This window comes from Diceros bicornis, chromosome 2 (genome assembly GCF_020826845.1).
Source record: "Diceros bicornis minor isolate mBicDic1 chromosome 2, mDicBic1.mat.cur, whole genome shotgun sequence".
In the NCBI taxonomy this organism is placed as follows: domain Eukaryota; kingdom Metazoa; phylum Chordata; class Mammalia; order Perissodactyla; family Rhinocerotidae; genus Diceros; species Diceros bicornis.
Genome location: NC_080741.1, coordinates 84458360 through 84474695, shown reverse-complemented (window position 1 = coordinate 84474695; position 16336 = coordinate 84458360). Strand labels below are relative to the sequence as shown.

Sequence of the window (16336 nt, the reverse complement as noted above, 5' to 3'; positions counted from 1 at the left end):
GGATAGACAGGAAGGGCCCTCTGAGGTGATGATAGCTGAGGTAAGATCTAAATAGTGATACGGAGTCAGCCCTGGGCTGTTGGGAGAAGAGCAGTCAGAGAAAGTGAGTTGCTCCCTAAGAGCCCAGTTTCAGACCTTGGTGTGTCTGACTCCAGCTTTCTCAGCCTCCAGTCTCTCCCATTTCTCATCTAGTCTCCTCTTGTATTCTTGCCATTAGGTTTTTTTATTGCTTAACCCTGATTTGGATCTGAGAATTTGGCCAAGTATCCTACATTACTCATTTCAGTGAGGTTGGCTTCTTTTTACTGCAAAACTTAGAACACAGTACTTGGCAAATCCTCTCTAGAGGGAACTGATTCCAACTCTGTGCAGTCCCTAGCTCATGAATGAGACATTTTCCAAAACGTCTTCTATAAGCCGGTTGTTTAGAACTGGAAACATATTTTCCCATTGAAACAACGTTATGCATGATGGTGTTCCTAAGGCAGGACACGGTATAATTAATGGTTACCTAGTCCATAATATGATGGAACTAGACTGGAATAGTGAGGCCAGGGAAGGATCTAGGCCCTGCAGGTGAATATCTTTCCTAGGAATGAGACTTGCCCCAGGTGATGTGTTGATAAGGCAAGCTTTTCCTCCTGCCTTTCCTAGGCTTCTGAGAACCCAGTATCCGAACTGATGGGCTTCTATGCCTTTGACAAACCACCCAAACCTCCCAAGCTCTCAGAATATTCCAAACTTCAAATTATCCACCAATCTCATTTTCATTTACTTTGACATTTATTTTCCACCTATTTCTAGTTGAGAGATAATATGCTGTCCTTAACCTGTGAAGTTCAACATTTCTCCCTGGAAGGGTGGGGAGAGGGGAGGGAGGGACAGAGAAAGCACTGTCTCTCCGTGTTATTGGACAAGTGCCTGCCAGTAATTACTGGCAGAGGCAAGATCTATCGGTATTACTAATAGTGATAATAACCCCTTACGTTTTATGTAGTATTTAAGGCTCACGTTGACTGCCCTGGGTCAGTATTTATGGCATTACTTGTTGTAAAGGATGGTGAGAAAGGAGTAGGTGGAAGATGAGAGCCTGCAAAATTGGGGAGGAGCAAAGCTTTTCTAATTCTTCAGTTATTCTTAGAAGTCAACATTTAAGTAAGCAGAAAAGGAAAGCCAAATGAACTTTAAAGGGTCACCTTGAACTTTCTTATGTAAATACAAACTATTAACATGATTAATTTTAGGTAATGAGCCTGGTTTAACATTTATCAAGTGAATCAGCATCCCATACCTTTTAAAGAATTGAAGATGTAATTTCTGCTCTGAGGAACTTCACATTAACAAACACATGCAGTCACGGTGAGTCAGTGGTAGACTTAAAACCAGCAGCTGTGGAAAAGGCAGGGAGTGTGAAAGAGCATGGCCTGTTTAGGGAAGAAGGAGTAGACTGATGGGACTGAAGTTCATGGCTTTTGGCGGAAGAAATAGCATTTATTATTGTGTGCCAGAAACAACTCGCAATACTTTTGATGTGATAACTGGTTTTGTTATCCTTGTGACAACCCTTTGATTCAGGTGCTGTATTATTGCCCCATTTTACAGGTGAGAAAACTGAGGCCCAGAGCAATTACCGGTCTAAGGTTACTTGTCCAGCATGTTGGTAGGTAGTGGAGCTGGAATTTTAGCCCACACTTTTAACCATTTAACTTCACTGCCTGTGGTATTTTGGAGAAGAGGTTAGACCCAGGCCAGGTTGAGTAGGGCATTGAATACAAACTTAAAAGATATTGGAATTTGACAACCTGTACACAGCTAGGAGCCATAGAAGGTATCAAGCATGCCAGATGGTCTGAGATTTGTTGTTGTAGAGAAATAATTTTGCCAGCACTGTGCAGGAGGCAGAGAGACCAAAAACAGAAAAGTTTTATTCATTCAGCAGATAATTACGGGTCTCCTATGCCGAGCACTCTTCTAAGCCCCCAGCATCATACTTCATGGATAGTTGGTGCTCAGAAAATGATTGCTGTTGTGACTTATTACTAGTATCATGTATTATTGTTGGCTACATAGGTTTTCCTCAGGTTGAGACACCATTATTTGTTCATTCTTTCAGTGATTGGTGGACACTCAGGTTGGCTTCCTGTATCACTGTATTGTTTATGACAGTGCTATGAAATTCTGTGGACAAATTACTTTGGTAGGGAGAAGGGGGAGAAGGGTGGTACTAACTCCCTTGAACATATTCTCTAAAATGGAATTATGTTGTCAGTTATAAAAATTAAAAAACTTGTTACATGTTGACAAATAACTCTTGTCAAAATTAGCAGAATACTTATATCAGGTAGATTGAAACTTGACAGCCCAGATTCATTTGGCCCTTTACGGTCCTTAAGGAGTGCAAAACACCTTCCAGCACTCTCCTGTAAGAGAGAGAATAGGTTTCTTTCAGTGCCAGACTGTCTGAACACAGGCTCAGCTCCTTCTAGGAATAAGACAAAGCAGTGAGGAAGTTGCCAGTTGAGTGATTCTTGGAGAAAAAAATTAGAAATGGGTGCCAGCACTCCAAAGTGTGAGTAAAGTTCTCCATTTCTGGATCCTGGGAAAAGCTAGTAAAGAAACGTTTTCTCTGGGTGAGAGCTCTTAAGATTCATTCCATGACAGTCACACCGTCTGAAACCTTACGGTGTCATTGGGAGACCTACCTGTTGGGTGTTGACTGTTTGAGGAATCTGGAAGCATTTCTCTGTGCTTGGCATGCTTGGGCTTTTGCTGAAGCCTTCGTTGGAACTCTTTGTACTCAGTAGTCAATTGCTAATTTCTGAGAATGCAGCACTTTTGAAGGGATATTATCAATAATATCTAATGTTTAAGGATTACTGACTGTGTGTCAGATATTGTTTTAAGTGTTTTACAGGTATTTTCTCAATTAATCCCTGAGACTTATAAACTAGTTACTATTATTTCTTCCATTTTACATTGGAGGATACCGAAGACCAGAGAAGTTAAGTAGCTTGTCCTGGGTTGCATAGCTTGTAAGTGCCAAGCTAGGATTTGAACACAGGCATCTGGTTCTAGAACCTTTGCTCTTAACCCTTCACTGTTCTACCAAGGGTCTGTCTGTTGTGGCAGGTGACATTCCTGGTTCTCCCCTGGGACCCTCTTCCCCCAGGGATCCACGTGGCTCACCACGCACCCCCCCCCCCCAACTCCCTGTCATCTTTCTCTGCTTGTGTTTTCTCCATAGCTCTTTCTACCATCTGAAATAGTATTTATTTTATTTGTTTGTTGGTTTGTTTGTCTTTGGTTTTGGTTCCACTGCTGAAATGCGGAGGGCAGGAATTTTTGTCTTCTTTTGCTCCCTCTACCCCAATGCTGACAGTAGTACGTAACACGTACTAGGTGCTCCGTAAATACTTAGGAATGAATGGATGAGTGGTTGTGGTACTGGTTCCTTCCTGAACCAAAATTGTAAAGCTGATTCCTCCCATCCCTCCCTTCACCCATCCATTTTGTGTTCTCTAAAGTGTGGAAAAGAAAAAGTGATTCAAATTTATATCACCAAGTGCATCAGCCATTTATTCTCATCTCATTCTCTTCCACATGTTAGTGAGTGTGATATGGTGTCTTTTCTGCAGCCATGGAGATATTTTTGAGGATGCATTTTAAATGGTGCATTAGACTGCCTCCTAGAAATACTGTCTTAGTCATTTTTGTTAAAATAAATATTATTTTGTCCACATGCAAAAGAATGAAGTTGGACCCCTAACACACACCATACAAAAAATTAACTCAAAATGGATCATGGATGTAAGAGCTAAACGTATAAAACTCTTAGAAGAGTGACTTTGGGTTAAGCAATGGTTTCTTAAATTATACCCAAAGCACAACAACAAAAGAAAAAATAGATTAATGGGACTATATACAAATTAAACTTTTGGGGCCAGCCCGGAGGCGCAAGCGGTTAAGTGCGTGTACTCCGCTGCGGCGGCCTGGGGTTCGCCAGTTCGGATCCCGGGCGTGCACCGACACACCGCTTGTCAAGCCCTGCTGTGGCAGCGTCCCATATAAAGTGGAGGAAGATGGGCACGCATGTTAGCCCAGGGCCGGTCTTCCTCAGCAAAAAGAGGAGGATTGGCAGATGTTAGCTCAGAGCCGATCTTCCTCACAAAAAAAAAAAATAAATAAACTTTTGTGTTGCAAACAACACCTCAAGAAAGTGAAAAGGCAGTCAACAAAATGAGAGAAAATATTTACAATTCATATATCTGATAAGGGACTAGTATCTAGAATATATAAAGAATTATTGGAATGCAATAAAAAGACAAATAGCCTAATTTTAGAAATGGGCAAAGGACTTGAGTAGACATTTCTTCAAAAAAGGTGTACAAATGGCCAATAAGCACATGAAATGATGCTTATCATCATTAGTCATTAGGGAAATGCCGCTCAAAACCACAGAGAACCACTTCACACCCACTATGGTGGCTGTAATCACAAAGACGAGAACAAACGTTAACAAGGATGTAGAGAAATTGAAACCCTCATATATTGCTGGTGGGAATGTAAAATGGTGCAACCACTTAGGAAAACAGTCTGACAGTTCCTCGAAATGTTAAACATGGAGTTACCATTTGACCCAGCAATTCCACTCCTAGGTATCTACCCAAGAGAAAGGAGAATGTATGGTCACATAAAAACTCATACACAAATGTTCATATCAGCGTTATTCATAATAAATAGCCAGGGGCTGGCCCCGTGGCCTAGTGGTTAAGTTTGCATGCTCCACTTTGGTGGCCTGGGGTTCGCCGGTTCGGAACCCCGGGCGCACACTCACACACTGCTTGTAGGGCCATGCTGTGGCGGCGTCCCATATAAAGTACAGGAAAATGGGCACGGATGTTAGCTCAGGGCCAATCTTCCTCAGCAAAAAGAGGAGAATTGGCATCAGATGTTAGCTCAGTGCTGATCTTCCTCACACACACACACAAAAAAAGTGGAAACAACCCAAATGTCCATCAAAGGAATGTGTAAATAAAATGTGGTACATCCATACAATGGAATTTTATTTAGCCGTAGTACAGATAACAACATGATGAAGTCTGAAAACATTATGCTAAGTCATAAAAGACCATATATTGTACAATTCCATGTGTATAAAATGTTCAGAATAAGCAAATCTATGGAGACAGAAAGTAGATTAGTCTTTGCCTAGGGCTAGGGGTGGCAGGATGGAGGGAGATGGGAAGTGAATGCTAATAGGTACAGGATTTCTTTTAGGGAGGCTTAAGTGTTCTAAAATTAGATGGTTGCATAACCCTGTAAATACACTAAAAAACATTGAATATACTTTACATGGGTGAATTGTATGGTATATGAGTTATATCTCAAAAAAAGCTGTTAAAAATGACTATTATTTTGCCATATCAACATCCAGTTTGGGCTACTGTTCTTAAACACTACCACATAAGAAATACCCACTTCTGTAACCTGCACTGAAATGATCTGTTTTCATGTCACTTGCTGCCTGAGGTGGGGCCTATATCTTTGTATCTCCATTGTCTAGCACAGCTCTTAGAACGTAGTAGCCACCCAAGTATTTATTGAACTGAAATGACAGCATTATTTCAGTTAGTTTAAGAGGGGAAGAGTTAGCCAGTCATCGTCTTCAAAGACTCAGGCTTCCTGTACCCTCCATCTTTTGCCCATCCCATCTGCTTTACTGTTTACAAAGCATTCTTTAATACTTTACTCGTTTCAATCTAAAAGCAACCTTGTGGGGTTAGTATGATTGTTACAGCTGTTTTACAGATAAGGAAACTGACTCAGAAAGGTTAAGTAACTCAGCCTAGGACATTGCCAGACTTGAAAGCCTTTCCACTGACTGTGCATCCCCTCACATCCCCGTGTTCATAATAAGGTCCCTGACCACTGGTGGCGTGCCAGAATCACAGAACAGGCCAACTACAGATAGTTTCCAAGCCTCTGAGTTTGTGTCATTTCAAAGTCAAGAGAAATTACCCTTTTGGTTACCCATTGTATTAGATTGGCGGTTCTCTGGCTTGAGCAGTCAAGAATTAAATCCATCAGTAGAGGCATAAAATAAAAGTCACCAGTTGCTTTTTCTCAATCCCTGTGTTTTTTTGCAAACTTGTCTCTGGAGGTAAGAAAAATTCATTGTTATGATCAGTTGCTGGTTCATGCTGTGCCCACGATTTTATTCATTTTGTTCTGAAGAAAAGGGTAATAAGCCCATTTGCTTGCTATTCCCTGTGGCTGAGCTGGTCTACTGCATAGCAGTTGGAGAAATTCAATTCAGCAGACATTTATTGATGTGCCTTCCGTGTGCCACGCAGTGCACAGGAGCTGGGCATGCAGAGGTGAATAAGTCCGAGTCCTTGTTCTCGGAGAGTCTCGGAGAGAGACTCGGAGGTCTGCAGGTCCTTCAATCGTGGCTTGTTCTTTTGGGGAGGATTTGGATTGGTTTGCTTTTACATTTTGGTAAAATACAGTCCCTCTCTCATAAAGTTACTATCTAAAATATAAGAACATTTTGTTTGTTGAATGTATAGAAAGAGGAGAAATGACCCAAATATTTAGACCAACAGTGCTGCAAACTGATCTTTCACTTCAGAGCCAGCCAGGTTTGATTCTGAGTTGGATGACATTTCATCCTTTCAGGGATTCATGGAATCCATTTATAGGCTCTAAATAAAAGCGTCAGGATTTACTCAACTGAAAGTTAACCCAGCTGCCTCTCCATTCAAATTTGCCAAGACATCATGTCTATGCTCCCTGTGAATTTATTTAAAATGCTGGAAGTAATATGCCACTATTACAGAAGTGAGGAAAATGACAAAGTAGAGTAAAACTAGTCACCTACAAGGTCACTACCCTGATGCTGAGAGAGTGGCTGGACCTTGGGCAGGTTATCTTTGCACCTCATCTCATCTGTAAAATTGGGAATCATTAGTACCTTCTTTATGAGGCTTTGCCAGCACTAAACGAGATAACAGATGTAAAGCACACACACATAAAAAAGGCACAATAAGTGTGTATCTTATTAGAGCAAAAAATAACCTTTTTTTTTTTTCTTGTGAGGAAGCTCAGCCCTGAGCTAATATCCGATGCCAATCCTCCTCTTTTTGCTGAGGAAGATTGGCTCTGGGCTAACACGTGTGCCCATCTTCCTCTACTTTATATTGGACGCCGCCACAGCATGGCTTGACAAGCTGTGCATTGGTGCGTGCCTGGGATCCGAACCGGCGAGCCCTGGGCCACCGAATTGGAGCACAAGCATTTAACTGCTGTGCCACCAGGCTGGCCCCAATAACCATTTTTATATAGTCCCTTTGTCTTGTTTTTCCTGTTTTTTTACAAAGTTGTTTTCTTGTTGTACTTTTGTATCCTGGTTTCTTAACTATACATTATTCTATGATCATTTTCTGTCTTGCTGTGTGTGATTACTATAATTTTTAATGGTTGCACACTATTCTTACACACTGTGGTAGAGTATGGGTGTACCATCCTAGCTTATCCATTCCCCTACTGTTGGACATTTGGGTTGCTTCCAATATTTCAGTATTATAAATAGTGTTTAAGTGAACAGTTGTATGTGTGTACTGTATTCATTTACTTCCTGGGAAATCTTAGGCAGTTACTTCATCTCTGTGTCTTTGTTGCCTTGATGCTAAATGGGGATAGGATAGTCTCTACCTGAGAGGATGGTTGTGTGGACTAAATGAGGTAATATGACAGAGCACTTGGGAAGTGCCTGGCACTTACCAGATGCTCAGTGAACGTTGCCTCTTCACCTCTGTTTGGGTTTGTTTTTTCGGGCTTCTCTCCAGGGATGAAGTTTCTTCATTCCCTGCTTTCCAGAAGGATTTTAACAGTTAATGATGTCAACAGGGGCCGACTGGGTGGTGCAGTGGTTAAGTGCGCGTGCTCCACTGTGGTGGCCCGGGGTTCACCGGTTCGGATCCTGGGCACGCACCAACACACCGCTTGTCAAGCCATGCTGTGGCAGCATCCCATATAAAGTGGAGGAAGATGGGCATGGATGTTAGCCCAGGGCCAGTCTTCCTCAGCAAAAAGAGGAGGATTGGCAGATGTTAGCTCAGGGCCGATCTTCCTCACACACGCACACACACACACAAATGATGTCAACAGCGTTATGTGCAAGGACCAATTTCTCTACACCCTCACTAGCAGTCATCCCAGGGTGTAACTATGGAACTCTCCCTTTAAAATAAGAGTGAAACAATAAGTTCATCCATATTTGAGCAGCTTGTTATGACTGGGACTCACTTCTGCTCACTGCCAGAACAGCTGGACCTTGTGTCAACAAAGGTTGGGTGTTCCAGGGGCTGTTTTTTTGTGTGTGTGTGTGTGAGGAAGATCAGCCCTGAGCTAACATCCATGCTAATCCTCCTCTTTTTGCTGAGGAAGACTGGCCCTGAGCTAACATCTATTGCCAGTCCTCCTCCTTTTTTTCCCTTTTTCTCCCCAAAGCCCCAGTAGATAGTTGTATGTCATAGTTGTACATCCTTCTAGTTGCTGTGTGTGGGACGCCGTCTCAGCATGGCCGGACAAAGCAGTGTGTAGGTGCGCGCCCAGGATCTGAACCCAGGCCGCCAGCAGCGGAGCGCGCACACTTAACTGCTAAGCCATGGGGCCGGCACCCCTCCAGGGGCTGTTTTTAAGCCCCTGTTTCTGAAGTTGCAGTCCCCAGCTGCTTTCCACCAAATTGTGTATAAGTTGGTCCTTGGAAGTTTAAGAACCCAGGGTAGTTTATTCCTTGTTGAAGTGCATACTTTTGAGTATCTTTTTGTTTTTCCAGAACAATCCAACAGTTTGTTCTGGGAAAATCTGTTGTAGCAGGTAATAATCTGAGTGATCCCTTCCCCCCTCCAGAGAAAAGAAATCAGCAAGGGTAACCATGTGTCCTGGATTGCCCAGTTTATACTTTTCTTGGTGTAATTATTCGTAGTGCCCCCTTCACCCTCAAAAGTGACCGAGTTTGGATGATAAATTGTATTGTCACCTTGTCCCAGGGCATTCTTCAGCAGCTGGGGTATCTGCCTACACTTGCCACCTCACTACTCCCTGGACCACTTTCTGTCTGTCCAACAAAGCTTTCAGCCACATTGCTGTCCCCAGGCTTCACCTGGGAGTTCCTCACACAGGCCCAGCCTCTTGTGAATTAACATTAACACAATAGGCATTCACTCTAGTTTTCTCACTCTTTTCCCCTCATATCTTGCTGATGATTGTCAGTGGCAAAGGCAAGGCAGGGCACTTTAAATTTGTTTCAAAAGTTGCTCTTTGTCATTCAGAATTATTTATTTTGCAGCTCAATTCATCCCACAGGCAAACCTAAAGTTCCCTCATTTCTCACCATTTGCAGTTTTTAAAATTATATCTGCTTTCAAGTTCATCTTAAATGTAAACCTCTTCTTATGTAAACCTCTTCTTCCTAGGACCTTTAACACTAATTGCTCTTGTCCTTATCAAATATAATAAGGTTGTTTATATTCATAAAGCGCCTCAAAAGCCCTCATGCAAACACAGCAGGCAGGGCCAAGCTGAGGAAGCAGTAGCAAGGACACGCCCAAGATGATACACACAACCCCATCTCTGTGATTGGTCGCAGACAGAGTTTTGGTCACAGGATGAAAGTTTATAAATACAGAAGCTTCTGCATTGGAAAAACAAACACAAATTAGTTTCTCAGTGAGGATTATCTTTTGTAGGTAGGTAACAATATTTTAACTGACATAAGAGACTTTGTAATTAAGAGGCTCTCTTTCCCCCCAAACAAGTTCCTGCATTCCTTGGGTAATGTCTTCACGGTTTTAGTGAGGAAAAACAACTGTCTTGAATGAGGGATGCTGCCAGGTGCAACTAGTGCAGGAATCAGTGTGGGGGCTGTAGTTCACAGATCAGAATGTGGATTCTCAATGGAAAATTTGTTTTCCCGTTTGTTTTAACCAGGTGACTTTCGGATGGTGGTTGGAGAGGATAAGACAAAAGTGTTGAATATTGTGAAGCCCAACATAGCCCACTTTCGTGAGCTCTATGGCAACATACTGCAGGAGAATCCCCAAGTGGTGTATAAAATCCAGCAAGGCCGACTGGAGGTAAACTCTATGTGAAAAATAAAATGTATGTCGTTTCTAAGGCAGGAGCTATTTTAAGGGAAAAAGTAGAGGTAGAGCGGTAGGACTAGTGTGATAATATTTATATTTTAAAAAGTAAGTTTTGGGGGCCGGCCTGGTGGTATAGTGGTTAAATTCACGTCCTCTGCTTCGGGGGCCCGAGGTTCGCCGGTTCAGATCCCAGGTGCGAACCTACACACCGCTCATCAAGCCATGCTGTGGCGGGGTCCCACATACAAAATAGAGGAAGATTGGCACAGATATTAGCTCAGGGACAATCTTCCTTAATCAAAAAGAGGAGAATTGGCAACAGATGTTAGCTCACGGCCAGTCTTCCTCACCAAAAAAAAAAAAGGTAAGTTTTGTATATAAACATATTCTTCTCTATATTTGGAATAATGCTAAAAGGTAACGCAAGAGACTAGTAATAGGAGGCTGCCTTTGGAGAAGGGAACCACGGGCTGACGTGGGAGAGGGACTTGTCTTCACCATGTATGTCTTTTTTGCCATTTGAAATTCTTACTATGCATATTAATTACCAATCAGAAACAAGTGAAAATAAACTCTCAGATTACCTTCTTTCCATCCCCAATCCCATTTGCCTCCCCAGAGGTAACCTTATTGACGGTGTGGCATATATTTTTCCAGGTCTTTTTGCATACATTTTTGTATGTGTTTGTTCATATAAACAGGTATGAAGCAGTTGAGTCTTTTTTGTTTGGTTTTGTTTTACGTAAATGAACTCATACATGTTATTCTGAAGTTTGTTTTTTCCCCACTTGTATGTTTGTCATGTCTTGGAACTTTTCTTTTGATATATCAAATAAAACTTTCTTTCAAGGTATTTTAAAAAATAATATTATTAAATATTTGAAAATAAAAATCAAAGAACCTTTCCTTTTTGAGAAAAGTAATTCTGATTTAAGATTTTTTTAAACTATAGAAACCACAGTTTTTTATCTTGAACATAAAGAACACTGTATTTTATTTTTTTTTATGCTCTTCCTCTTCCACATAATAGGGACAACTTATGTTATATTGAATGACAAATTAATGGAATTTCTAGAACTGAAAGGAAACTTTAAAAAATAGGAATTATTTTAAACGTAAGAGTGGAGAATAACATGAATGCCCAGAATACCCACCAACCCAGTCTGACAGATTTTGCAATGTTTGCTTCAGATTGAGGTTTTTCGTTTTAAATTTTTGCTTTTCTCAAAGTAACGCGTTCATATGGTTTAAAAACCAAGTGGTTCCTCAAGGTTTATAACAAGAAGTAGAGTTGCCTGCTATTCACCTTCCTACTTCTCAGCCCTACTTTCCAGAGGCAGCTGCTTTCATCTCGTTAGCTGATTCTTCTGATATTTACCTCCAATTTCTAAATACAGTCATGTGCTGCATAGCAACGTTTCAGTCAACGACAGACCACTTATACGACGGTGGTCCCATAAAATTAGTACCAGGTAGCCTAGGTGTGCAGTAGGCTATACCATCTAGGTTTGTGTAAGTACACCCTAGGATGTTGGCATAACGACGAAATCGTGTAAACGACACATTTCTCAGAACATATCCCCGTTGTTAAGCAATGCATGACTGTGATATGATTTAACTGTTATTTCTTGACTTTTGCCTTATGCTTTATTTTTGTCATCCTTCTATGGAAGATGAGGATTTTTTACTCTCTTATGCCACCCCCATCAATGCACACACATGCGTGCGCACACTTACAGACTTCCCCTGCCACGTTACCCCCTCTTGTTCCACATGTTATTTCATAATTTTTGGTTAGGTTAATATTCAATATTTACTTTATTATGACAACTTACTTTGTTTTCATTGCTGAGATACACTACTATGAAATTCCCTTTCCTGTACAACTTTGTTTTTCTTGGAGTTGTCTGATTTTTTTCACTTGCTTGGTTTTCTGCATACCTGTAGCTAAGTCATCCTCAAACTTTCTTACAAACCTGTAAAATTTCTCCCATTGTAGACAAAGACACCAGGTATTTTCTCTGTTTCTTGCTTTTCTTGGGGACGTTCTTCCTGGAGCCCTGTGTCCCCTGTTCCTTTCTGCCTGGTTGTTTTCTAGGCTGCTGCACAGCTCTTCTCCTGGAACTTCCTTTCATTATCACCCTGAGAATTTCTTTTGCCTCTCTGCTTTGCTAGTTTTTGGTTTTCTGGATCTTTTCCTCTTTCACAGTTTACACTTTAATTTTTATGTAGTATATACCTTTTAGTACCTTCCTAACACAGGTTTCGAAGGAGGTAAATTTTCTGAGACCATGTAAATCTGAAAATTCTACCCTCGTACTGATTGATGGTTTGGGCTAGATATCACATTCTGGGTTGGAGATAATTTTCCCTCAGAGTTTTTAAGTCACAGCTTCATTTCTTCTAGTTTCTAGTGTTGCATTAAGAAGTCCAATGACATTCAGATTCCCTACCCTTTGGATGTGACATTTTTATTTCTCTGACAGTGCTTAAGATCTTTTCCTTTTTCCAGTATCCTTAAATTTCTTGATGATTTGCCTTTGTCTTTGTCTCTGTCTGTTTTTCATTTATTATTCTGGCACTTCATGAGCCTTTTCAGTCTGGAAATTCGTCAACCTCAGCTCAGGGAAGTTTTCTTTTATTATTTCTGTAATAATTTCTTCATATCCATTTTCTTAGTTTGTTCTTTCTGGAACTCCTGTTAGTTGGTTATTGGACTTCCTGGTTCGATTGGTTTTATCTTTTTTCTTTTTCTCTTTCCTGTTTCTTTAGTTTTTTTGTTCTGCTTTCCAGGGGAATTTTTCAAATTGATTTTCTAACACTTCTATTGAATTTTTAATTTCCTCTGAATGTTCTTTTTTATAGCATCCTATTCTTGTTTTATGAATGGATTATCTTTCTTCATCTCTTTAATGATCTTTATTATAATTTTTGAAGTTTTTTTTTTTGCTCTCTACATTGTTTCTATTTCTCTTATTCCTTTTTTCTGTTGATTCACTCTCATCTGTTAGGTTAGAGGCTTTCCTCAAATATTTGGATGTCCTTTGTGGCTTGTTTTTAAAGAGCAAGGCACTTTTAAAGATGCAGACTGGGGCCGGCCCTGTGGCTTAGCGGTTAAGTGTGCGCGCTCCGCTGCTGGCGGCCTGGGTTCGGATCCTGGGCGCTCACCAACGCACTGCTTGTCAGGCCATGCTGTGGCAGCATCCCATATAAAAAGTGGAGGAAGATGGGCACGGATGTTAGCCCACGGCCAGTCTTCCTCAGCAAAAAGAGGAGGATTGGCATGGATGTTAGCTCAGGGCCAGTCTTCCTCACAAAAAAATAAAAAATAAAAAAAATAAAAATGCAGACTGGAAGTTCTTTTTTTTTTTTTTAATTTTTTGTTTATTGCAGTAACATTGGTTTACAACATTGTAAAAATTTCAGGTGTACATCACTACACCTCCACTTCTGCACAGATTACATCATGTTCACCACCAAAACACCAACTACAACCCATCACCACACACATGTACCGAACCATCCCCTTCACCCCCCTCCCTCCCCACCTCCCTCCCGGCAACCACCGATCCAATCTCTGTCTCTGTGTGTTTGTTTATTGTTGTTATTATCTACTACTTAATGAAGGAAATCATACGGTATTTGACCTTCTCCCTCTGACTTATTTCACTTTGCATAATACCCTCAATGTCCATCCATGTTGTCACAAATGGCTGGATTTCATCGTTTCTTATGGCTGAGTAGTATTCCATTGTGTATATATACCACATCTTCTTTATCCATTCGTCCTTTGATGGGCACTTAGGTTGCTTCCAAGTCTTGGCTATTGTGAACAACGCTGCAATGAACACAGGGGTGCATGTATCTTTACGCATTGGTGTTTTCAAGTTCTTTGGATAAATACCCAGTAGTGGAATAGCTGGATCGTATGGTAGTTCTATCCTTGATTTTTTGAGGACTCTCCATACTGTTTTCCATAGTGGCTGTACCAGTTTGCACTCCCACCAGCAGTAAACACATGCTTTCAGGCAAAAATTCCAGTGCATTCTTTTCCTCAAGAGAAAGCAATGGAAAATACTATTTTCTAATTCCTCATATTACTCAAGCCATTTTGGCATCTCTAAAATTCCTGGAAGTTTCACAGGTAAAACCATACAGAAAGATAAGATCCTTTTGACTAATCTCAATACTTGGCCCTGAAATATGAGTCCATAAATGTCATTTCTAGCATATTTTACAGAAATATCACATTTTTTGTCATTTATCTAGCCAAAGCTAAGTAGAGGTCCAATCCTGTGAATTTAGAACCATCTTAATGATAAATATGAAATATTTAGGTTAAAAAAACCTTTCACCTTATTGGAGCCACTAAATAATAGCATTTTCTTCTTCTTTGCGTAGATTTTATAGATAAAACTAGAAAATCCAAACATTGGCATGTACTCAGTAAACATTTGTTGAATGAAAAAAAAGTGGTAGAATGAATGAATTCGAATTATTAAGAAAGTTGCTCATATCTAGAAAATCTGAATCTAAAATTTAATACATTCATCTAATTTTTTTTCTTACTATTCTCTTAGTTGAAGTTAAAACCTAAACATTTGTTAAAGGAATACAAGACAGATTCTTACTTGGAAAATAATGTGATGAGCTGTTGAGGGCAGTGTTACTGGCTCTCCACTTGGCAGGCAGTCAGTGTTTACATGATTTTGCAAAAATTTAGTTTCATAAAGTAAAGTATATTAGACTGGGAGGTAGGGAAGCTAGATGTGGCCTCAGCTCTAACTTTTGATTCAAAGGTTTCTATGTAGAGGCTGATGTGTAGTTTCATATATGTTTGATTTCTATATTTATCTTTCAACTTGATGTATTTTAAAATACCTTGGGAACAGAAACCACTGGTGTAACTTACTCCTATTTAAGAAATAATGACAACTAAGTTTTATTGATGGAGTTATTCATTCCTTTATTCAACCAATGTTTTTTGAGTACCTACTATGTGCCAGGGGATTAAAAGTGAACAAGATTAGTCTTTGTCATCAATTTAATTCTGCAGTTTATGAAATACAGCACGGTATGTAAAAGGCCCTAAAGGCAGGAGACACAGATTTAGATTCCATGTTCTTTTATTGGCTGTATGGTCTGGCTGTGTTACTCAGTGTCCCTGTGTTTAAAATGGGAAGGAGAATGCGAGTGCCTGGGTTTGCTGGGGCTTCAGTGAATGTTAGCTGCAGCCTCACTTTCTTTAACGGCTGGACTTGAAACAAATAGAAATTTTATTTTTATTTTATTTATTTATTTTTTTTGTGAGGAAGATCAGCCCTGAGCTAACATCCATGCCAATCCTCCTCTTTTTGCTGAGGAAGACCGGCTCTGAGCTAACATCTATTGCCAATCTTTCTCCTTTTTTTTTTTTTTTTTCTCCAAAGCCGCAGTAGATAGTTGTATGTCATAGTTGCACATCCTTCTAGTTGCTGTATGTGGGACACGGCCTCGGCATGGCCAGAGAAGCAGTGCATCGGTGTGCGCCCGGGATCCGAACCCGGGCCGCCAGTAGCGCAGCGCGTGCGCACTTAACTGCCAAGCCACAGGGCCGGCCCCAAATAGAAATTTTAAAACTGAGAATCAGAAATTGATCCTTAAAAGAGGCTTCTATTCTTTTCTTGTGTAGAAATGAAATATTATAGGAAAAGAATTGGCTTTTTTGAAGGGACTTAGAATCCTGAACACTTACGCATTCAGTTTCAGAAAGGAGAGGCTGGCTTTAGCATGCTGCCTAGTCTAGGGTGTGAATTCATCTATGTTTGTGTGATTTTAAAAAGAACTCATGTGTCTTTGAATATTTATAGAATTCAAAGCACTTTCCGTAGACATCATCTTTTTTTTTCTTCTTTAGATAGATAAAAGCCCAGAAGGACAATTCACTCAGCTAATGACATTGCCCAAATCCTTACAGCAACGAATAAATCATATTATGGACCCTCCTGGAAAAAACAGAGATGTGGAAGAAACTTTGTTACAAGTTGCTCATGATCCTGACTGTGGAGAGGTGGTGCGTCTAGGTGTGTTTATGAATTTGAGGTTGAAGAGGTGCTGGCTGTGGGTAAACACAGACTTTGTGACTGAGACGTATTCTTTATTCTTTCTTGCCCAGTGAGATCGGGAGATAGATTGCCTCTAGGCAGAAG

General features: G+C 40.5%; 1 protein-coding gene across 5 annotated transcripts in view; it reads left to right on the top strand.

Moving 5' to 3' along the window:
- The window catches only part of TAMM41 (TAM41 mitochondrial translocator assembly and maintenance homolog), a 42888-nt gene that overhangs the window by 15094 nt on the left and 11458 nt on the right, over positions 1 to 16336 (top strand). For 4 of the 5 annotated variants that reach the window (XM_058565257.1, XM_058565268.1, XM_058565287.1 and 1 more), the window contains 2 exons: positions 9994 to 10139; positions 16045 to 16210. In XM_058565257.1, coding sequence (XP_058421240.1) covers positions 9994 to 10139; positions 16045 to 16210 — 312 coding nt within the window. The remainder of the gene's footprint in view (positions 1 to 9993; positions 10140 to 16044; positions 16211 to 16336) is intronic. The other variant, XM_058565278.1, reaches the window with a different exon arrangement.